Raw genomic sequence first — 23,518 nt, forward strand, 5'->3', positions numbered from 1 at the left:
GAATGATAAAACGAGACACGTCCGTCCGTCGGTCCGTCCCCGCCTAAACCTCTGACCGATCTTCTCACAATGCCCATCTGCGTCCCGTTTTCTTACTCTCCCCGCGGTCCCCGGAACCCGGGACTGGCGCTTCTCTCAACCCCGAATCACGGTTCCCTTTCTCCGCCTTCCTTCAATAACGGGGCGGCCGGGCATCGCCGACTCATCGCAAGGGGCGCGAAGAGAGATGCGTTTGAAAAATCACCTGGAATGAGGCGGGGAGGGAGCGAGGGAGAAATAGGAGGGGCGGCGGGGATAGAGAAAGAAACGAGAAACATATTTTTAATCTGTATCACGTGCCGGGAGTAGTTTCTCAGGTTGGCAGCATCATCCGTCCGATTTATCAGAGCCGTAACTTTGCCCGTCGGTTAATTGGATTTTTCTTATACCTCTAGATATGGGGTGAGATAGGTGGGTAGGTTAGAATAACCTCACGACCGTGGAGAATCGAAGGGATCAGCTGATTTGGCCGACGAAATAACGTGCGCCCCCTCAAGAAGAGACAAGAAAAAAAACAAAAAAAACATTAATAAATTGATCAACAAATAAATAAACGTGAGGAGACGGATTGTTTCACTTTTTGACAAACAGAAAAATAAAAACCTCCAGCAGTAGCCACTCGTCGTACAACGTCTCTTTCTCCGAACAGCGATAATCGCAGCTAATGACTTCATTATTATTACCATTATCACCAAGGTGATTATTATTATTATCATCATTATGGTATTATCAACGTTATTTTTTTGCTTTCAACCGGAAGAATTAATTCATACCGTTCTCATTTGATCAGACCAATATTTGTCTAATTAAAACGAGTCATTGACGAGAGACGGGAGGGGTGCTAAAAGAGGAAGAATAAGCGACTGGGGAGAGCAGAGTGGCGATAGAGGCGATAGCCTTGGGCCTCAGCCTCCGTTTTTCGCTTTCGCGAGGAGACGAAACCACGACGTTGGTACTTCTCGTCCTTTTCTCTTGTACTCGGAGAGCCTGGAGGCGACATCAAGCAGATTTTTAAGCCCGAGGAGAAGAGAAAAGGGCCCGGCATCTCTCCTACCAGCGGAATAAAGCATTTCGGTAGTAATTTGGGCTGGGTTGAGCTGTTGGAGCCCCTGAGGGGCCAAAAATGAGGCCAGAAAGGACCTGGCGAGAACAGGATGCCGGGACACAAAGACCAGGAGAAGACCGGAGCATGAAGGTCCGTTCATTTTCATCCTAAACATTTCAAGATCATTGTTTTACGCGCGATCTTTAAGCTTGCTTTCAATTTGCAGTCTTTGCAGATATGATGATATCAGTAACAAGCGTACCGAGACCGGCAGATGATTTCGAGCATCGGATCTCTCGGATTTTCGCTCTCGCAAATAAGCTCACAGTCGTAAATTGTACAGTTTTGTAGTTTCGTGAACGAGCAGACAATACGAAGTACTAGAATGATATCGTGGACTGATGGTTTAGCTTTTTGCGACTGTAAAACGGATGTAAATGATTTCCAACACACAGTTTCTACTGACTCCACGAATCACGGTGTCGCTAGTTCTCTTCTCTGGTTCTTCTTCGTACTCTTCGTCTTTACTCCTCGTATGCTCCGTATAGATCTAGAGGAAGCGAAGTCGAATGACGAATAAAAAAGGTTGAAAAACAAGCCTGCCAATTATTACACGATGAAAGTACGGACGGTGAGCAGGAGGAGAAATTTCTCGCCTCTTTTCCCTCGCGTCCGAGCGTCTGATCAAGCCTTCTTCCAGGAAACACCAAGATGAGCAAACAAACAGTTTGTTGTCTGGTCAAACAACGTTGAGGCGATGAGGAGGTTCCGACGAGTACGAAATAGAGTGACCCTCTTCATTTCGTTCCCGGAAGGCAAAGGACCTCCGAAGGACACTCAAAGTCAGCACTCGGCTCCTCTCCGACCAAACTGGTTCGAAACTCGTCCTAGTACCACTGACTCGTACCACCCCGCCCGGCCGGCGCGGCGGCATAGCCAACGAAGCCAACAGCCATGTCAATAATTGGACATAATAGAGGCAATTTGCGGAAAATCGATGGTAGGAAATCGGTGCATATTGGGGAACCCGTTTCCTCGACTGGATTGCCAGGTTTTCGACATCCGGCTCAATTAGCTTCGGCATTTCGCTCTTACCTACGGAACTTCCCCCTTATTCTCCCACCTTTCTACCATCCTCCCTTCCTCCCCGCCCGCTTCCCACCCCCCTCTATCCCCATCCACCGCCCCCGAGGTCGTACTTCGACTCGACTTCCTGCGACGACGGAAGGTCGTCCGCCTTTCAAGAGAGGACGACAAAGGTGTGCGGGGGAGGTATATCCACACTTATATTATAAGAGGGCGGATATATCCGGGAGCAGCTCTTATCTCGAGCTCGACCCGACCATGGGATCCGGTTTGCACAAAGGATTTAATGGAATGCCAAGACAAGATGTAGACAGCCGGTGGGATACAAGGTAGTTGAGCACCTTGGGGTCCTCTTCAATTTCTCTCCTCTTCTCTCCCATTTTTTTTCTCTGCCCCGAGGCGAGCGGATGCTTCAAGCTGATTTAGAAGCCTCTGAGGTCCGAAAAGGCCGGACCGTGGAAGGGCTGCTGCTACCCCTCGTCGTTCACGAATCGACGATCGAAAAACCGGGGAAAACGGGTGCTGGCGAAATGGCCGAACCACTCGTGGCCACTCGAAGCCACCGCGAACCTTGGTCAAGACAAATGTCCTGCTGTTGCGTGGGGCCGCGGTCTCACTCACTCTCTCTCTCTCTCTTTTTCGCGTTCCTTTTTCCACTACGAACTGGACATCTCGAAGCATCCAGTCACGCGGTGATAAAATTTAATTCCGAGAATCGCATTGCCGGTCATGAGTATAAGAAATATTGCAAACGACATGAATTATTATGAAGCCGGGAGAACTGAATACGTGCAATCGGAAATTGTGTATAAGTCACGAAAACCGGTTTCGTACTAAAATTCTCTGGATAGGAGAGAACGAGAAAAAGTCAGGTATCACATTATAACCGCACGCCCCGTACTAGTGACAATTTTGAGGATAAATTTTGATTGTAAAAGTATTTATCACTTTTGAACCATTCGTCGCAGCGAGTTTGGCTCATGCGCAATCGAATATTATTCCGAATGCCAAAAAGAATAAACGAAAGTTTCCCATTGAGTTCCAGACAAGACGGGGTTGGAATGCTTTTCACGTACGGCGACACAATATATGAGTTTCCTTTTCTCATCCTTTATTGAATAATAAATTGTCAACTATCGATTACGTCAGATATCGAAAAAACTTTGCCATACCGCTGGGCACAATAAATATACGTATGTCTAATCGTGGGAAAATCGATGCTAAACTGAAAATTTGCACGTTTATACCGTACTAGTAATGGCTATAATACATCTGACAGCAGCCTCACACTATCACGTTACGTTTTCGTGACGAAGAGTTGAAGTTGAAATTGAAATATTGAAAATGAGGTATGCATCAGAATTACTCAGCCCCGGCTCTCTTTTGATTCATTATGAAAAAGGGATTGTTATCACCGACATCTTGATTCACACCCCTCGCGATTGCGAAGTTTGAATTCATTTTCAAACGCCCAGAAACGAGTCGATTCTCGGATTGCTTATCGAACTGTAACGCGTCGAATCAGGGTTGCTCGGGCATTCTAGAACTCATTTATGCGTTACACGTTCGTTCTTTCAAATGATTAACTCATTCGTTTGATCGTCGTTTCCATTCTGATTGAACTGGATAATTTCTATTCTAGCATCCCCCCCCCCCGCCCCTTTGCCGCTTGTTTCGAAAAACTCAAACGAAATCGCTTTAATATTTGTTATCCGTTGATTGACAATACTGAACAAAATCCCCTGCGTCATTACAAACAGGTTGCCAGTTTCGAAACCCCTTTAATATCAGTCGATCCAATAATGCCTGAACATGTATATCAAATGAGCAGAATATCGAGTTTGGTAACACGTCACGTGATTGTGATTTCCAGAAACTAGTGAAACAGTAGAGCACGAGGTAGGTAGCTGGCACCCACGTAACATTACGTATCTCGTTACATTATCTGATTAAGCTCATTCCATCATGATGAAAAGGGTCAGCGTCTGTAAATCGAGGATCGGATCAACAGAGCCCCGTGAATGGAGTTTAAAACATCAAAGACAGGCGGTGCCGTAGATCTGGTACTGATTAAAATTCATTAATACGAGCTCATGTGTTTTTAATTTCACTCCATAATTCCCTAACGATGAGTAAATAAAATCGTCCCCATGACACACGTCTGGTGGAGGTTTTTAAAAATCCTTTCGTGCGCGGTAATCGAGCCTTGAACGGTTCATCGTCGGGAAAAACGTTTGTCAGACACGGAGTGAGCACTGGCCTTACGGCCAGAGGAGCCATAGCCCAACGTTTGCGGAGTTAAGATTGATGGGTTTCAAGCGTGACTTTTTATGATCCGTCAAATTCCGACGTGCGACATGTTTCAGGTAGTCCAGAAATAACAGCTGCGTAAAACACGATTATGTTTACCGCCAGGATCGCGTTTCGTTTCGTTTCGTTTCTTTCGCAGACCGATACCAGACGGTCATTCGCGATTAGACCGAAGCTCGCGTCGAGTTTATCGAATGTCTGCATGAATGAAGGAACGTATCGAGCGATCGTCACCAGCGTCATTTGAAGCTTGTCTCTGTCCTTCGTGCGAGTTCCTCGAACCAGGGTTATGGGTTAGTTGAGCTGCTCACTAATGGTCCCAGTGTCGAGTTTATTCTCCTGCTAGGCGGTGGAGACATTGCTAGAGATTATTAGCCAATTGCTAGCGCAGGATTGTGCCGCGTCTAGCACCTGGTGCCGCCTCCGCTTCTCCTCTTCTGTTCACCTCCTCGTTATCCTCCTCCTCCTTCTCTTCATCCTCTCTCTTCACGGCGTCTTATCGCGTGTCACGTGTCTGGCGGAGCCTGACAACGGTGCACCGCGTAATCTCCCCGTTTCTCAAGTGGCAATCCCAACGGATTTATCACCCCCCTTTGGTGAGCATTAATCGGTAATATCTATCGTCTTTCCGTGAGAATGGCGTGTGTCGCTGGTTCATCAACGTTCGCTTCATTTTCCTCGTTATCCTTAACTGATAAGCGTGAGTGGATCAAACCGAGACCGATCCTCATAACAATTCCAGTGAAATTACACCTCGGTCTCGAAATTGAATTCCTCCTGTCTCAGCTACTCACTGTCGATACGAATGCCCATCAGCTGGGGAGCAGCGGTGAACTTTGCGCGTACAGGAAAAACATGATGCAGAATTGGCGCTGATTCTGATCAGCACGATTCTTTTCAAACTGTAAAAACGTCCGTTGAGAAAATCTAGCGTCTAGATTTAAGGCTCACCCGAGTTCGAACAAGAATCCGAAGCTCGGACAGTAAAAGCGGACTAGGAGAACGAACGTGACGTAGGATGTATAACCGAGTCGAAGGAGGAGGAAAAAAAAAATCTCCACTATCTACTGTAATCGCAAGTACTCGGAAATGGCACGACTTCATACAAAACCCTGACGAGGAGGATGATTTTTAGTACCTAGGTCAGCTATCCGCGATCTTTCTCTGCGTCGCTAACCGAGCGGCCAACGGTTTGCTGTTCTTACGAATTCACCGCACTCGACGAAGTTTACGAGGCTATTTTCGCGAACATTTGCCGAACGGCTTCCGACTTACGGAGAAGGTTAATACAGGGAGTAAGAAATTAGGCTCGTGCGACGAAAGTACACCCCATTCAACATTTACTTAATTCTGAATTAAAAAGCAAATGAATAATAATTTGGCGTTAATCGAAAAGCTGCAGCCCCTGTCCCGGGGAAGGAGGCAGTTTCAGTTAAGTTTAACCTCAAGTTGAAGTTGGAGTTTGAACTGAACGAAGCTGCCGGGCCAGAGCCGCTAAGCTTTTCCTGCCGGTTCGCTCGCTTGCCCGTTTGCTCCTCCCTATGTATTCTAGGCGAGGGCACGTAAAGAACCAAGTGCCAGGGTGAATAAGGGTGGCGGAAGAAACGAGGGGGACACAACCGAGCGGCAACGGAGGCGGCGGAACAAGGAAGGCGAGAGAGAAACTCCGAGAGTTCTAATGGAGATGGTGCCCGTCGCCTGTTGCTTTTCTAAGATTGAAAACGTGTTGCGGAAAAGTCCCGACTTCGTGAACTTCCGTGAAGAGTCGAATTCAGGAACGACTTGAAACGCTGATAAATCGGCGCGATGCAAAACAAGAGCGTGCAAAAACGTTCTAGATGGTAAAACCGGATCACCGATTTCTCGGGAGATTCTGCAGTTCCGGACTTCGAATATCAAATTTTTTAAATAATTCAAATATGACGTCCAATCTTCACGTGTAAACCCAATATTGTTCTCCCTGGTTCGCAGAGAGCAAGTTTTTTCTCTTTTCCTCTTCTTCTATTTTGTTTTTTGTAATTCTTTGTGTTTATCACCTTCTTGGAACACGGAGGCGGCGGGATGATCCTTTTTCAGTTACGTTACGCGTGGGTGCAAGGTCATGACGTTAAAACTCAGGGAACGGAAATTGGTGGACGAAACGATCGTGGGTGGAAACCCCATACTTACCAACGCGAAGGAAATTAAGGTTTTTTTCAGAAATGTGAAACTTGTACGAGATCTTCGTGAAAACCGGGCAAAAGATTACTAGGTAAAATATCAATAGTCGAAACGCGGAGAAGTGTGCAGCGTAATATCGTTGAAATAAAAATGTTTTAATCGTGTTTGAATTTGTCGACGGAATAGATTCGAGTAATTTGCACCCCGGCGGTGTGAGATAACAATAAACCGTTCCACCTGAATCGTGACAATTTGCGCCTGATCTGTTTGCCCGTTTGTATAATACACGAATACCAAACGAAATGTGAATAAGAATTTTGTCCGTGTAACGAGTGCGGAAACAATTAAAAGGTCACGAACGATCGCGGTTTCGATATTAATTAATGACCAATAATGAGTTATTTTCCATTCGGTTTGGCGCACCGAACGACGAACGCCGGAGGCATCCGGCAATTCAGTTTCCATTCGAGCCGTAGTTCAACTCTTTCCATTCCCGCCTATTGATTTCCCACCACGCATCTGGTATAACGTATACGTACATAAATAAACGTATACCTGTATAACATTTATAGCTGTAAATTTACACAATTATTTTGTCCGCGTCGTTACACCGCCTCAACGTATATACATATATATATATATATATATATATATATATATATATATATATACACGTGCCTATAACAAGCCGGAAAAAAGTTTACCAAATATTTGCCCAAGCTTGTAGTCGAACGAATCATTCGGCGACTGGTTAATTAATTTAATTATCCCTGACGTACCCCACGTGATCGTTTGATAACTCGGTTAGCCCCTCAGCTCAACGAGACGGCTACGATCACGATTCCCTCGATTTTAGCAACCCTGCATCGGTATACGTACCTATATCGATAATTGCGGGAAAACATAAAATACGTTTCTAGTAAAAATCGGCGAGTAGAAATTAAAAAATGTATCGAATCTCGAGGCAGAGATACGTTCGCTCTTCTACGTTATTACATTTTATTCAACCGCGCAACGAACGTGGCCGAGTCCAGCACCGGCGATGGTTCGTTTCTGTAACAATCTGCGGATAGGGGATGAAGCAAGCAAGCGTCTGAGGTGGGAATATCCCGCAGGATAGCTCCGAGCCGTCTGGAATCCCGGCGCTAGGACGCAGTGGGAATTATCGAGAAAACGTCAATACGCATTACCCCAACATTGCAAGCTGCAGCCCTCCATCGGCGAACGTTACACCCTCTCTATTTCCGTCGTTATATACGTAGCGTTTATAAAATGTCAGGGGGGTCGGAGATTAAATCTCGTATACGGTGCACCTACTGCCATTTCATTTTTCTCACATCACGAGAAATCAAACATCTTTTGTCGAATTACCGACTTTGGAAGCAAGTCATTCTTCTTTACGTTGGTGTGATATTTTTACATTCAACCACCGGCGATCGTATTGTTATTCGTGGTACGTTAGCCGGGATCTGGTTTCAATTGGAATAACATATTCATCTCGTTCAAGCATAATCCTGTAACACCGTCAATAAGTGGTATTTGTTTTTCGTTGAATACACGAAGGGGGAAAAAAAAAAAACGCGAGAATCTGCTGAAAATGCAAAAATATGAGAAATTCATCCGGTGGTTCATCATGTTCGACGAGTACGAGAAAAAAGTTTTTGCCGCATCCGAGTGTAATTTTTTTTTCTTCTGTTTCTTGGTTTTTTATTCTTTTTCAATTTTGTTTTTCCGAAACATATTTATACGTAAAACGTGTACAAAAACTTGGATAAGCGAGTGTTTTATGCACGCTTTTTCTATCCCGTAGCTTTCGGCCATTTTATGCGCCGATTGTCATTAACCCCGATACGCATTATACATATATGTGAAGTATGCGCACATGTGCATATACAACACACCGTCACTTGATGAAAAACGGAGGACGGAACGGATGGACGATAGTCCTCTCAAAACTTGACTACACGCTGGGCGAATCGAATAAAATGATATACTCGTGAACGGGGGGATAAAATATGATGAAGGGAATGAAACGCACGGGGATGAGAGGAAGTAAAACGAGAAAAAAAAAAAAAAAAAAAACGGGTCAGACGAACGAGCGGTGAAAAACCTGCTGAGAGACGGAGGTGGAAGTGAGAGAAAAATATACGAGTGAGAGAATCACCTGTGACAGTTGTCGATATTCGATGGATTAGTCCGGTGGAATGTAAAATGTTTTCGGTATATATATATGAATACACACACACGCACACGAGCGTAATTCTTCATTCATTTTATTAAAATTGAAACCTGAAAAATGGATCGGCCCGAGGCGAGGTGAGGGGGGCACAAAGATGGTCGGGGTAGATGAATCGAAATTCAAAAGCGGTCAATGTTCCGCGGTGTTGATAATTAATTTTGAACAAAAATTGTTCATCTCAATCCTCCACTTTTCGTTTCCACTTTCATTTTTGTCCCCTGTTAATTACAAGTTCGACCGTGGAGTACGTTTAGATGCTAAAAATAATAACGGTATTGAAAAAGAAAAAAAAAAAAACATATTACGAAACACGTAAATTGAGGAGATAATAAAATCACGCAAAGTGAACTAACCTTCGCGGATGTGGATGGAAAGCGCGAAAAAAGGGCGATACGTGGCAATGATATGCGAGAGGCTGGAGCGGTGCAGTTTATAACCCGAGATAGTAAATTCCGCGGCATCGGATGCGGATAAGTTTATAATCGTAGGAAAACACGCAGCAAAGTCGGTCCGAAGATCTCGCGTAGACGAGGCTCCTGGATTCGCCCGACAGAGTGCAAAACTATCGTAAACTCTGCCTGAACTCTCCGAACGTCACTACAGGATTCGAAGCGATGCGAAAACTCGGCGAGGTTCGAAGGACATCCGGCTTTACGATTTACGCGTAAAGATAAAACGCCGAGACACGGAGGATGCGAGGAGATATGAAAGTAAACGGCAGCGGTAATGGCCGAACCATTACCAACCATTACGAACCAGCAGCGCAGCAGCGACGGAGAAATTTTATCCAATTTCTTTGTCCGATGGTCAAAAGTCAAATGTTCAAGTTCGATCGATTGGTTTATAATTTTTATTTCACCGTTTAATCTGTGCAAACAAATACAATATACATATGTTATATATATATATATATATATATATATATATATATATATATATATATATATATACGTATAATAATTGTCCATATAAATGTAACAGCAGACGGGTGAATCTGAAAATTGCAGAGGTTGAAATAATCACGAAAAAAAGAAATACTCTTTTCTGGTCTCTGTTTTCCAGTTTCTCGGGAGGATTGAAAGTGCAGACCTAGAAGCAACCTTTCATCCATATCTGGGTTGTGATAAGAGCCTTGGAACGGTATTTTCTGTTTCACGTATCCCTTTTTTTTTTTTTTTTGTTTTTTTCTTTCCGTAGACTTCTTTTTTCAAAAGTCTTTCACTCGCTTGTCGCGGCATGAGGGAGAGTATAAAATATCCACGGCCTATGCGGAGTCGCGTGTGTGTTATCTGCGTGCAGACATCTAGCTAATCCAATACCGATGACACGTGGAACTCGGGGCGTTGCACACGTACACGTATGTCGTACATGTACGAGTATATTTCACACCGTGATAGCGATACCCGCGACCCGTTCCTCGCACGCGTTTTCATGCTGTCATACATCACATATTACATACATACATATACGTGACAGGGAATTTACGAAACTGTAACCTTACCGCGACAAAACACACGAAAAGACCAAGAAGAAAGGTGAAAAATATACGAACATCAGAACGGTTGTGTCTTGCGACATGTACCGTCTATATATTGGTGCAAAACTGCATCGCGGCGCAGAGAAAACAGGGTTCGCGAGCGAAAAGTAAATGTCAAAAGAGGCGAAAATTAAAAGGCAAAGGAAAATGCTGTTTATTCCGCAAAACGGGGTAACTAGTTGAAAGTCAGAAACGCAAGACTGTTTTCACGATTCGTTTCTCATTTTTCATTTTTATGAATATTTGATATAGCTTTTGTGTCTCTTCTATCTATGAAGGGCCATCTCGCCCTTTGTTACAATACATATTTATCTCGCATATAATACAGGTAGCCCAGTTTTTCTCAGGTATACATATAATACTGTGTTGTTTAAGTGAAATAACGGCAATACTAGCAAAAAAAAAAAAAAACCATAAAAACGTCAATGAATGGATGTAAAGTTGGAAAAGGGTGTTACTTGCGACGCAGAGAAAGAGTCGTGACAGAAAGATTTCAAGATTTGCACGAATTATTTCCTCCCTGCAGAGTATTCCGGAGTCCAACCGGGTTAATTAGTCGACCCGCGGACCGTCGACGAAGCGTGGAAATGGCTTGACGTTGATCTTGGTTTTATTAGTTTTACAGGAGTTGGTATAGTCTGGAAGCCGGGATTATTGATGAAGCTTTAGCGGTGGGACCGGGAGGCGACTTCACGTCTGCCCAACGTGCGCCAAGCCGGCGCAGGAAAAGGAGGAGAAGGACGAGGACGAGGACGAGGGCGAGGAGTGTGTAGGCTCGGGGGGCTGTTAACACAGGGCACGCTGGCCGCCGAGGTAGGACTCTGTAACGGGTGACGCACGCGGTCCACGGGTTGTGTGATTAATTGCTCGGCCTTATCTGAGAGCAGATTGGCTCGTAAAAAGGGGATGAACCACGCCGATAAGCCCGCGGGCTGAAAACGTAGCCGTACATGCCGAGTTTCGATCTCAGGTGGAGATTTTTGAAAACGAATTTTTGAATTTTCCCCATCTTTTTTTTTTTATATTCTCGTCTCTCTCCCCCGGTGTTACTCCCACTTTGCAAATTTCCGGATTGGGATGAATCGCAAAACGCCACCGAAGGAAGGGACGCAAAGTTTCGACCGCTGGCTGACCGCAAAAGGGTAAATCAAAGCGGATCACTGGTTGGTTGGTTTGTTGGTTGGTTGGTTAGTTAGGCTGGAAATTGAACGTCCTTTCGGCCGACGGGCCGACCGACTCGACTGCTGCAGGTAGCCGGGGGAGGATATTAAAAGAAATAACCCCGCGTGTATAAATATTATTTTGATTGATTACGATTCGGTAAGCATCTATCGCGTTTGCGGGAGAAAGGGAGGAAGGGAGAAAGGGAAGCGAAGGGAAGGGCCGGTTAATGTTTTCGCGTTTGATTTATCTTTCCGCATGAAAACCGGAAATACGTCGCGTCCATTTGCCCGTCGAGCTTTGGGGGACTCGCGCGAGTCGCGGCATATTTAGATCTCTGCCATTTTTTTTTTCCCATGTTTTTTTTCTCTTTCACTTGCGTTCCACCCCCCTCACCGCCTCGTTTAATTTACCATTTTTTTTTCTCCGCAGTGGAATCGCCTGTCGTAACACGCGCAAGTGGTACGGAAGGCGAATCTAGAGAGAGAGAGAGAGAGATAGAGAAAAAGAGAAAAAGTGGAACCACGGCTGGAGACTTGAATTTAACAGGCTTATATAACCACTTCGTGGAATGAAATCTCGTTCCTGATGGAACAGGCGCGTAACCTTTAAGCCAGCTTGTTCCAGGAGCCGCATCCTGGGAAGACACGGCCGCCACTCGTTCGGCTCCTTTATTGGATCTTCAATTATTTCCAGGTCCCCTGATAAGAAAGCACTCGCTCTCTTCCAAAGAAGCTCCCTTGTGTCCTACGGACGAGAATTTAGCGGGCCGCAAAGATTGGGCATATTATACGCAAAAGCCGCGGCGACCTCAAAAACGAGGCGACGGAAAATCTAGGCGCGTATACCGGGGCCGACGGACGAACATCCGGAAGGTTTATGAGCTAATATCCATTCGCTCATGCAGCTATCCGCGTGACCGTTTTATGAAGCAGCTTTTATTTGCCCGTTCACTCGGCCACATGGTGCCTGGCTGATGTCGCATCGTCGATAGTCGAGAGGGAGAGAGGGAGAGAGAGAAAGAAAGAGAGAGGAAAGGGGGAAGAGGAAAAAAGCGGGGGAATCGGGCCAAACTGAGATTACTAGAAAAGTCGATAATTACTGCATGACGACCGGATTTTACATAGTCTTGAAAAATGAAAAACACTTCGATAAAACGCAAGAGAAAATTAACGATATTTACACTGCAGAGGTGAAAATCGGAGCTCTGAAATTCACGAGTCAAAAACAGAGGCTTATCAGGTGGTTTTATTAATAAGTTGACCGACGCGCGAAATATCTGACCCCGATCCTCAACGATTTAATGGTTTCCGATGAACCTTGATCGACGCTGATACTGTGCAGCAACAGCAGCAGCAGCACCGAAAGAGCTTATATGTATATATTCTGCTATTTATTCCCGAGCGTACGGGCTTGATTTAGCGATCCTACGGATGGCTAAAAATTCACATTCGATTTTTAATTTAAATTCAATGATCAATCCCACATAATTCGCATTCTCTCCAATCCGTTCTATAAATAAGGCTATGGCAAATTTTCCGCAACGATTTACCGCACGGTAAAAAGGTTTTCAGGATACCCACCCCTACTAGACGCGACACTAGAAGCAAAGTAGGTAGGTACGAGTACGAGACGAGGGATGAGAAGAACTAGGTAGGCGTTGCACCGACCGCGAAACTACAAAAGGAAAATCAAAGACCGTTTCACCGAGTGCTCGCCGTTTCAACAAGCCCCCCCCCCCCCCCCCCCCCCCCCCCCTATCGCCAACTTTTCCCCGATATTTCATCACCGCATTGCGGCCTCTCGCCGAGGACGTCTGCAGGCACTGCATAACGCAGCGGCACAACACACGGCAGTAACATTACGAATGGACTTTGAGCTTTCGCTTTTTTGAGTGTCTCGGCGATGCGGGACGTCGTTTATGCGAAGCGGCCGCTGCGCTTTTGTCGCGACGCTTCTCGTGCACTTTTGCGAAGTTCGCTTATCACGGATGGAAGGTAGTCGTTGTGGAGTGAAAAGACGGGTTCTTGTCCACACCGATATACGGCAGTCCTCGCAATTTCGACACAAAAAACTTTCGCGGGAAATAGAGAAAACTTGCGAACGTTTTCAGCCCCGAATTTAGCTTCGTCAAAGACACGCTATCTTTTTCATCAACTTTTACGACTCACCCTGTTTCACCCAAGCTTCTCCGCGCCCACCTTCCGCGAGTGCAGAATCCGTACGCGTTGCAAAGAGATTAGAGAAGAGCGGAAGTTCGTATTGGTGACGGCATACTCTGTACCGATAATTACTTCCGTGAAAGCTATTCTCGAAAGTTTTTTCCTCCAAAGTAGGGTAAGACTTGCATACTTTGCGCGCTTGCAACGGCACCGTTTCTAATAAAGCGAAGTGTATAGCCGAGGGAGTAGATTTTCAAACCGACATTCTGACGAACATTCGTTGCACGAGGAACATTCCGAGGAACGAGTCGTCGGCATACTTGGCAGACTGTCCGAGATTCTCTTGTATATCGTGGAATCTTGTTTGTTATAACCATTGTTATTTTTTTTTACCATATATAACACACTGCACTGGGATGTAAATAACTGTATCGAGAACCGGGAGCGGAGAGACGGAGGTCTTCGCGTCATGGCCCAGTCGTCGTCGACGTCGTCGTCGTCTAACGGCGCGGACGGCGTTAGTCGTTGAAATTTTAACGATTCTGTACGGGGTGGGACAAGAGATAGCAGACGAGCCAATTCTAGAGAGCCGACATATGCGGTTGCGTCGATCTCATAAGCAATAAACGTGACAGGGTGTACAATTTCACGCAACACGAGTCGAACACCGAATCGCTTCTTCGTCGAGATTCGGTTTTAGGTTCAGGTTTACAAGACGTAAAAGACGTGAAATTAATACCACCTATGTACGTACGTACGTACCTACGACTCGCTTATACTACGGTAGTAACACACCAGGGTTTGTTCGCATCGACTAATCCTCACAACCGTCAAAATTTAATGGCTCATTCCTTGCCAACCGTGACACGCATAACTTGAGAGAAGATTACCGCCGGCTTTAATTACAGAGATTCTATTTTTTCTTCAATTTTCAAACTTTATCGCAGGACGGCTGAATGTTCCGTGAGAGTCGGCATCTTTTCTTTTCCTTACTTTATTCCGTGAAATATGTTTCAAGTTTTGGTTTTAAACGAGATAAAAAAGCTTGACCAGAGGCAAGAGAGCACTCGTGACCAAGTTTACTCTTCAGCGAAGAGACCTTGCGCACGGAGAATAATTGCGGGACAATGATATTTTCTCGTTTATATCTGACTCCACGTCGGAATGAGTGACGTTTTCGTTTTTTTTTTTTTTTTTTTTTATTTTCAAGTTATATGTTTAATATAATTGAAAACTTTGATTATACTTTTATACAAGTTCTTACTTTGTACCGAGTATCTCATGCCCTGAAGCTGCATTGCCTTTGAATTTGTTAAACACACAAGTTAAGAGCGTTTCTTTTGAATTTATAAATTTATTTATCTAGATACAAATGAAAAAGAAAGTTGGAAAATTATTAACGAAAAATTAGAATACCTACGTAGATGACGGAAAAATTTTTTACCAATTAACCGTAGGTTTCGTTTGTAATTTTTCGACAGTTGCAGTGCACGGGGAGATTTAAAACCGTTCTCTCTGTAATTAATCGATAATTAATTGAACCCGACGCCGAACATCTGTCAGTCTGCGATGTAAAATTATCAAGGAAACTGAAATAGATTTCCACGAGTTTGTATACGTAAAAGAAGACAGAAAAAAAAGTGACGAAGAAAGAAACGACCTATTATATTGCCTTCACATTTGCAATCTACACGTGGAATGACAGGATAAAAAAAATAAATAAAATAAAAAAAAAACTCGAACTGTAATCCGGTGACTTTATTAAGAGCTGATATTCCGAGTGAACAACGGAGTGGTATTATTACCATAGCGACGTACGTCAGGTATCGACTACTCTTGTGTTACACAGGGTATGAATTCCAAAATTTCCAATAGCCGCGCGACTAGATCCGGACGTTATGCGTATATAGGTATAGATCGCCGCTGGTCCCGTGAAACGCTGCAGCAACTAATCGAGAAAATGGTGGAGTGTGTATCGAATAGGCGCCTAATCTGGGACCATCAGAATCTCGACAAAGCCCATTCAGTCGTGCAGCGCCGGTTGGATCGATCTATAAGCGATCAGCCGTTTCGGGATTTCACGGTTTTCTGCCTTTTCGACTTTCCATACGGTTTCAACGAGCCAGACCGGCTTGACCAAAGGCTAACCAACTATCAGAGCCCCGCATTCGACACTGAAAAACGTCCCGCGTTCCCGCGTCAAATTCTCTAAAATGTCACGTGAACCAAAAAAAAAAGGAGAAAATCGTTGGACGAACGGCAGACAACGGCAGCTCTTTTAGCGACGTTCTCTTCCGTTTGTGGGAGAATATATTATCGTATCCGTGTTTTGAATATCAGTTTTCAGTTGGTTCGCGAGCTTCCCGAGGGAGCGGCTCGTAAAGTTTCAGCCCCGTTAGCCAAGACGTGCCGATGTCAAACGGCGTGACGTTAAACCGCGAACAAAGATGTGACTTTGGCTCCCAAGTTATGGACTACCGTTGTAAATTTGACATTCGGAGACGGGTATATATATATATTGTATAATATATAGGTATGTATAGCAGCGACCGCCGTCCGTGTCGTCGGAGAAATTCTAGAACGGCGTTGCACCTCCTCCTCCTCCTCTTCCTCGTCCTCCTCCTCTTCCGATTGTTGGAAATGCAGAGTTGGTATAGGCTAAGTACGGAACAAGAGGGACACACAACTGCAGGCAGGCAGCCACCATCGTTTTCAACCCCGAGAATCGATTCGGCCGAGATTTCCACATTGGAAACAGTCTCAGGCTCTTCTCTCCCTCCCGCGCCGGGTCCGGATATCGGTCGCCGCTTCTGTCGGCTATTAATCCGGAGGATGCCACGATAGAAAAGAGGGGAAAATAATATTGATGCGGAAAGAAAAAAGAACAAACTCTCTCTCTCTCTCTCGCTTTTGTTTCCCGTAAAAACTAGGCCGACTGTGAGTGACCCGTGCGGGTTTTGAAAATAAAGATTATCACTGTAACGAGTTTCCTGTCTCTAGCGAAAAAAAAAAAGAGAGGATCGCCTAACGCGGCTATCTACCGGTTCTTGATGCCAATTGCGTAATTTTACTACCCCGGTGTATCGTTTCCGATCGAAATTCTCGTTATTTGAAATTAGACCGATGCTATTTTACCCGGTACATAGAAGCCGAATCCTCCAACGACTGTCCGACTCCGGTTGTGTAACGGAGAGTTGAAAAAAAAGAAAAGAAAAAAAAAAATAAAAAAAAATAAAAAATGTCAAACGAGCTGCAGTATGTATACCCACTTTAAATTCGAGAACGTTGTATGTATACGTGCAATAAACATCTGGGCATCTAATGCCGACACGGAATGTGGAATCCAGTGACAAAGCTTTCAGTTACCGCGCTTTGAAACTGCGCTGATATTTTACCAAAAGTTTATACGAGACGTCATTCCGACTGCCGAGTCGTCGGCGTTGTTATCGCTAGAACGGTGCAGTGCGAATAAACTGACGGGCTGTAAGAGGGAATAAAGAAAAATAAATAAAATAAAATAAAGACGCGGATAATGGAAACGGCAATTCGGAGCAACGTCCGGGATTTCGATTGAACTCCGCATAATCGTTTCGGGATGATTACCGCACAACGTATTAGATATGCGTTCCGACCTAATGCACTGGGGGCCGCGTTGCATTCGGTGGCTGCAGTCCCGTTCCACCGTTACCCGATGTTTTGGAGAGAGCGATTTTACGGTTAATACAGCGTGAAATATTTACGCATGGCCGAGATAATGGGCGCCAACAAACGTCCAAACTGCACCTAGCGCCGGTGAAACGCGCGATGCACTATGCATAGAGATCAAACGAGCGATTAATTCTTATTGCAGGCGAGTTCCGCGCGGACTAGTGGTCAAAGGTTTCGAGCCCACTAGTTATTTCGTCAGGACCCTTGAACCTACGGCATGAAATCCCGGCCACATTCGCCCCTCGACACGTAGGTACCTGTACTGTTGCAGAACTGCACAACACTGAATTAACCACGGTTGACGATTCGGTTCTTTGATTGGAAGGCAGGGACCGAGTCGCGAACGGTAAAAAAAAAGAAAGTCTCTCAACTTTTTAACGCTGTGTGGGGGGGGGGGGGGGGGGGGGCAAGTAAAGCAAGCGTCAATGTTGGTGCTCGTTCCCGATCAGCACTACACGTAGGTACTACCTTACCGTAATACCGGAGGTGGGTGGTAATATTTTATTCTCAGCCGCGTGTATACGGTAAACTCGACGACGAAGGGGAAAAATATATGCCTATCTGTCGTTGACGCGAAGTTGTCAAGAAAAGTTTGCAAATTTAAGGTCGAAGTAAGAACTTGTGCAGGTAATGTATACGTATACGTATACATATTACGCACACACACACACACACACATATATATATATATATATATATATATATATAATGGAGTAACGCACCGTGCGTCGCGAGTTTCGCGGGGTAAAAGTATACGGAGACGGGGCGCCGTTCAACGTTAGAGGGGACGAAAACGAAAGTTTGGGGGTGATCGAGGCCTCGGCACATAAATTTATCGACGACGAGACAGCGCCCTCCGTGACATTTTCACTTTTGACACCCGTCGTAACGGTTAGGTAGGTAGGTATGTATGTACTTACACCCTCGTCGGGTCGCACCTTTTGGGATTTCTAGGCGACGGTCCATTCACTCGTCAGACTCGGAGCGAAGGGAGTTACGGAACGACGACGCGGCACCTGGCAGATCTCTCATGGATACAAAGACAACCGTCCGCGAGGCGAGGGTGGTGATATATGTACCGGGAACTCGGCGTAGACGCGAGCGTCAAAAAAGTCATACGTATCGGGGTTGCAGCAGGCTTCGCTCCCTCGCTCCTTTTCCTTCCTTCCCTTCCAGGTTGATCTATGACTCTCCTCGCTCAGGATCTTCACCTCCGTCGCCCGACACACTTGTCAGGCCAAGGCTGTCGTTTTATGTACCTATGTACCTACATACCCACTATACCCACCGTGTGAAATGAACAACACTTCAGCTTCCGGTCTCGCGCGAAAAGTTGATGAACAAAGAAACGAACAAAGGGACAGAGGCCGAGAGCTTTCTTCCATTGTTTTGTTTGTTTTCTTTCCTCTTCCTTCTTTCTACTTCATTTTCTCACATTCTCTCTTATTTTTTTTTTTTTTGTTTGTTTGTTTGTTTGTTCGTTGTTTCTTTTTCTTTTTATTTTTATTTTTTTTTCTCTTTTTGTCGTTTTGTTCGTGACGTTTTAAATATTTTTTCAATCAGAAAAGGGACTCACCTTCTTAGCGTCATTGTTGTTGTCCGCGGCGTGATGCGGTTGAGGGCTCATTGCCGCACCATTACTGACGGCTCCGCTTTGTGACAAAAGTTCGTCGCTTCCTCTCTGAGAACACACAAAGAAAAAACGATACGTTTTAGTCTCGACGTTTCATTCGGGATCACCGTGTTCAATCATACACGATGAGACGGCACTCCGCGGGATTTGGCAGTGTTCAAAAAGCTCCATTACATTCATCACCTTTTTCACCGGCGCCACACCAAATAGCCGGAGAAATTAAAACCGTTATCGAACAGTTACAAAGGTGCTTTCTACACAACCTTTAATTTCGTTATCTTTCTGTAGATTTCATCAAGCTTGCGCCCAAACTGCATTGGCAAATATTTGTACGCCATTGAAGAAACGTTCAACAACGTACCCGTAGATTTTTCAAATACCGGGAATCTTGAACGAGTGTAGCGCGAAGTTATTCAGCGTTTCATCCGGCAGCGCGTAGAGGAACGAGAGACCGCTGTTGCAGCAAACTCTGTACTTTTATCTACCGTATTGCAGCGCATGCATCAGGTTTACCAGGAGTATTGAAAAATTGCAATATTTGTTGAAGGAAGACGAATGAAAAGTCTGGAAATCGCTTCGTCCAAGAGTATTGAAAAATATTACGATCAAATTGCTATCAATAAAATTGAACTTCGTATATCCGTACGGATCGTGGGCAACGGTTAAATATACCAATCTAACGTCGCAAGTCCCAGCGCAACAAATAGTTCGTAATCCAGAATAGCGAGACGTGGCCCATGTCGCCGGAACAAGTATGTATATTATAATTACGGCGGCGGAGTGAGGTCAACTTTGGTTAATATTGCGCGGTGGATATTCTCACGAAACTATTTCCAGTAGGACTGGGTATCCCTTCGTTGGGTGTGCGTTGTACCCACCTCCGAAAGGTATGATCCTTGAATTTCATAGGCACGCGACCCAACTAATAATCGATACGTAATTAAGTTTGGCGTTAATTAAACGCGGAGCCTGGGTGGCTTAATCCCAAAGTTACCGGTGTCCCGCTTTGAGGGAAAGGAGGGTGATATTTCGTTAAGTAACAACGCTGGGTGTACACAGATTTTCCGTCTGTTGGCTATGCAAAATCGGCAAGAGATAGGAGGGGGGGGAGAGAGACAGAGAAGACGAACCACTCTCGGTCTGTGTGGAAAGAAAAATCCTTTGCCTTTTCGGACCTTCTTTCATCACGTTTCAATGATAATGTCTCAGTCCGTTTCTCGCTCGCGACGCATTCACGACATTCCCTTTATACGGTGTTCCCTCGTCTTATAATTGCTGTGCAGAGTTCTTCAAGGCATATACGAGGAAATTGTAGCGGGTTTTTTTTTCACGTAACACCACCGCAAATGTTCGAAAGAGAACCAGTCCGAGGAGAAATGTCCTCATACGATACCTCTACTCGATACTTTATACTTTTTAATATGTCATCCCCACGTCGACTCGACATCGGCAACCACACATCGACTCACCGTATACTGCAGTTTGTGTTCGCACGGGTAGTTTCACTAGCATTGAAAAAAAAAACGCGTATATACACAGCAGATACGACGCTAAGCGTATTTCATAGCGAATAAACATCCCTTGGCACCGCTTTTCGCGCTTCTCGCAAAGTTCGCCTTTGCCCCTTTGCACCAGCCGAGTTTTCTTCTTCGTTATGAGATGTTTGTTGTGTGCCGAAGAAAGCTTAGAGACGCCGAAGATAGCACGCTTCGCTATAATCTTACACCGAAGGTATGTAAGGTGTGTAGTCGCCGTAGTCGAGTGTGGTGAAAAGATCAAACAACAACACTGCAGGGATATACATCCATAAACTCGCGTGTCTTTGTTCGTCTAGGCCTAAAACAACGTTGCGTGACTGGCTTCGTTGTTGGTTGTTGGAAGCCATCGGGAGAAAAGGCTGCGCAGCAAGGGAATTAGTCAGGTGTAAGGTACGACGGATGGCAAGTATACGTATACGGGGAACGGGGCACAATTATCTATTTGTTCTCTAGGTCGAGGATTTCACCCTCTCCGCAAATGGCTGTACAATCGCCGCGTAAGCACCGCGTTACTACTGCTTTTACAGGCACCCTCAAAAAACACGAGAGATCCACCAGCCACCGGCGTTAAAGGATCGAGCGAACGCGACTTTACCTTCGCTACAATTTTCCTCAAACGAAACCGCGTCCTAAAATCAGCTTATCGGCTCGGTTAGGATCAGCTTGGCGCAAGTTGTAAGCGACGGGATTTATTGTTGAAACGCGAGTGGCACAATATAGAAACACGTGGTATTTCTCTGATACATCAAACTGCAAACCGTTGCATTCAGGCATTTTTACGTGTTGATAATCCGTTTTCTACGGGTACGGTTTACAGTTTACCCTCCAAGACGGACAGATTTCATTCCACTTACCGAACAAACGGGGTGGACACAAGTACAAAAAGTAGCAGCAGCAGAAGAAGAAGAAGAAGAAGAAGAAGAAGAAACAGAATAAAAATAGGAGAAAAAAGGAGTCGTAAGGATCCTCCTCCACTGTGCGATGCGGTCTTCGAGGGCTTATCCCTGAAGCTGAGAGACCTAAGAGTGAGGTTGGTTCTTAGAAATTCGACTGAGCTCCAGCTGGAGAATAGCGAGGAGGATAGAATAAGGCCTGCGGGGAGGATGAAAGTTGGGGGATGAAGGGGAGAACCGTGACTCGAACGACTGCTACTCGTACCCGTAATCCATACGTCCAGGAGAAATAAATAATACACGATTCTCGTCGAGAGGGACCGGAGAAGATGGGGGGTGGGGGGGGGGGGGGGGGGAGAGATAGAAAGAGAGGGAGAGATAAAGGGAGCCAGAGGGCACGTAGAATTTACTTCTCAAGGAGAAAAATACACCGTTGCGCGATGAGCCCTTTCTGCCCCCCTCACCCCTCGCAGTCTACGGCGCTTTAAGCGCTGCGTTCTTTTTAATGGACCATAGTCTTCGCGTACAGGGAACTTGGGACGAAAGTGGCACTCTGCTCGGCCCTGGAGGCAGCAGGGAGGCAGGCTAGCTGGTGGCCGGGTTCGGGATACGAGCATGGGGAACCACCACTCTCGACGGCGAACGGTCGGGAAATATCGCTCATAACCCAGGCATCATATGTATATTGTACGTACCTAAGCATAACCCGATAAGGGTTCTCACAAGCAAAGTACCAGAGGTGTACCTCAACGATTTTCTTCATTGCGTGACACGGTGTAACGCATCGATATACATTGGACACGCATTTTTTGACGCGTTGATTCGGCCGTTCGAGGGACAAAACCGTACCCTAAGTTACCCTAAAACGAAATAGGGGACGCAACTCTTGACGATGAAAACGCTGCGTCGTATTTTCGGTTAGTTGAACAGTGAATTATGTGCGATTAGTTTTGTCGAGAAACTGGGAGATTCTAAAATATCGATTCTTGGTGTAATGTTAAGGGGTGATTTTTACCCTTTGAAAGACTGAATTGGCGCGTAAAAAAATACGTATCCAATGTTTTCTGATATACTGTAAAACATATCGCAAAACGAAGAAAATCGGTGGGTTACTCCTCGGGTGCGTTCCTTGTTCGATACAAGACGATACTCTTCATAATTTTTTCTCCGCACCAGCAAATCGGCGATATGTTTTTCTTTGCCCGCATCATGCTTTTTGTCAATTATTTGTTTTCCACAAGCTCCACAAAGTCCAGACTGAATTTTTGTCGCGCTGCAACGACCAAGATGAAGAGCAGGGATATACAGAGGAAGTTTAAACATCGCCTTTGGATTTTCGCGTCTATGAGATACAAAATTTATTCACACGTTGCAGAAGCGAGCGGTGGCGTAATCACGCGGACGATTTTCCCGACTGAGGATCGGGAGGCGCAACGCCAAACTCCATAACCGCGAAAGCGCTTTGAGTTCGGTGTATAACGTTATAGGTTACGTGGGTGGGTGTGACATTGTCAACGGCATTGTCCTGGACGTTTTCCTGCTGCAGAAATGGCTAAAGCTTTTCACCCCCTATCCCGACATTCCACGTCGCGTAGTCCGAGCTTTGGAAGCCGTTCCATCCGCATCTACCAGCCGCTATACCAATAGTTAGGAAATTTCTAACTAGCTGGATTCACGCTCTGTTTCCCCTTTTCTCCCGCTGCTCGTCTCTTCTCCACTTATCCTTCCTACCGCATCATCATAATCATCCGGCTCAAGAATTTGCAATGCCTTACGTGAACTCTGAATCATCTGTACGCGGGCGAGATTGAAATTCGGGTAACAAAGACTGTACACCGCATTCGTTGGTACAGGGTGCGTAATATGACCTCGGATTGCCACCTTTGACTACACGGAAGAATGATTATACTGAAATGATATTATCTGTAAGACGGTCTCGCGAGCATGCGATGGGAAGCAGAAGCAGAGGGAGAAAGAGGACCGGATAAGGTGGGGGACAAACGGTTA

General features: G+C 45.4%; 1 protein-coding gene across 8 annotated transcripts in view; it reads right to left on the reverse strand.

Moving 5' to 3' along the window:
* Positions 1–23,518, reverse strand: part of LOC124181005 (polypyrimidine tract-binding protein 1) — a 346,021-nt gene that overhangs the window by 61,007 nt on the left and 261,496 nt on the right. For all 8 annotated transcript variants that reach the window (XM_046567062.1, XM_046567061.1, XM_046567057.1 and 5 more), the window contains one exon: positions 19,024–19,128. In XM_046567062.1, the coding sequence (XP_046423018.1) occupies positions 19,024–19,128 (105 nt within the window). The remainder of the gene's footprint in view (positions 1–19,023; positions 19,129–23,518) is intronic.

Source organism: Neodiprion fabricii, chromosome 4, assembly GCF_021155785.1.
Source record: "Neodiprion fabricii isolate iyNeoFabr1 chromosome 4, iyNeoFabr1.1, whole genome shotgun sequence".
In the NCBI taxonomy this organism is placed as follows: Eukaryota; Metazoa; Arthropoda; class Insecta; order Hymenoptera; family Diprionidae; genus Neodiprion; species Neodiprion fabricii.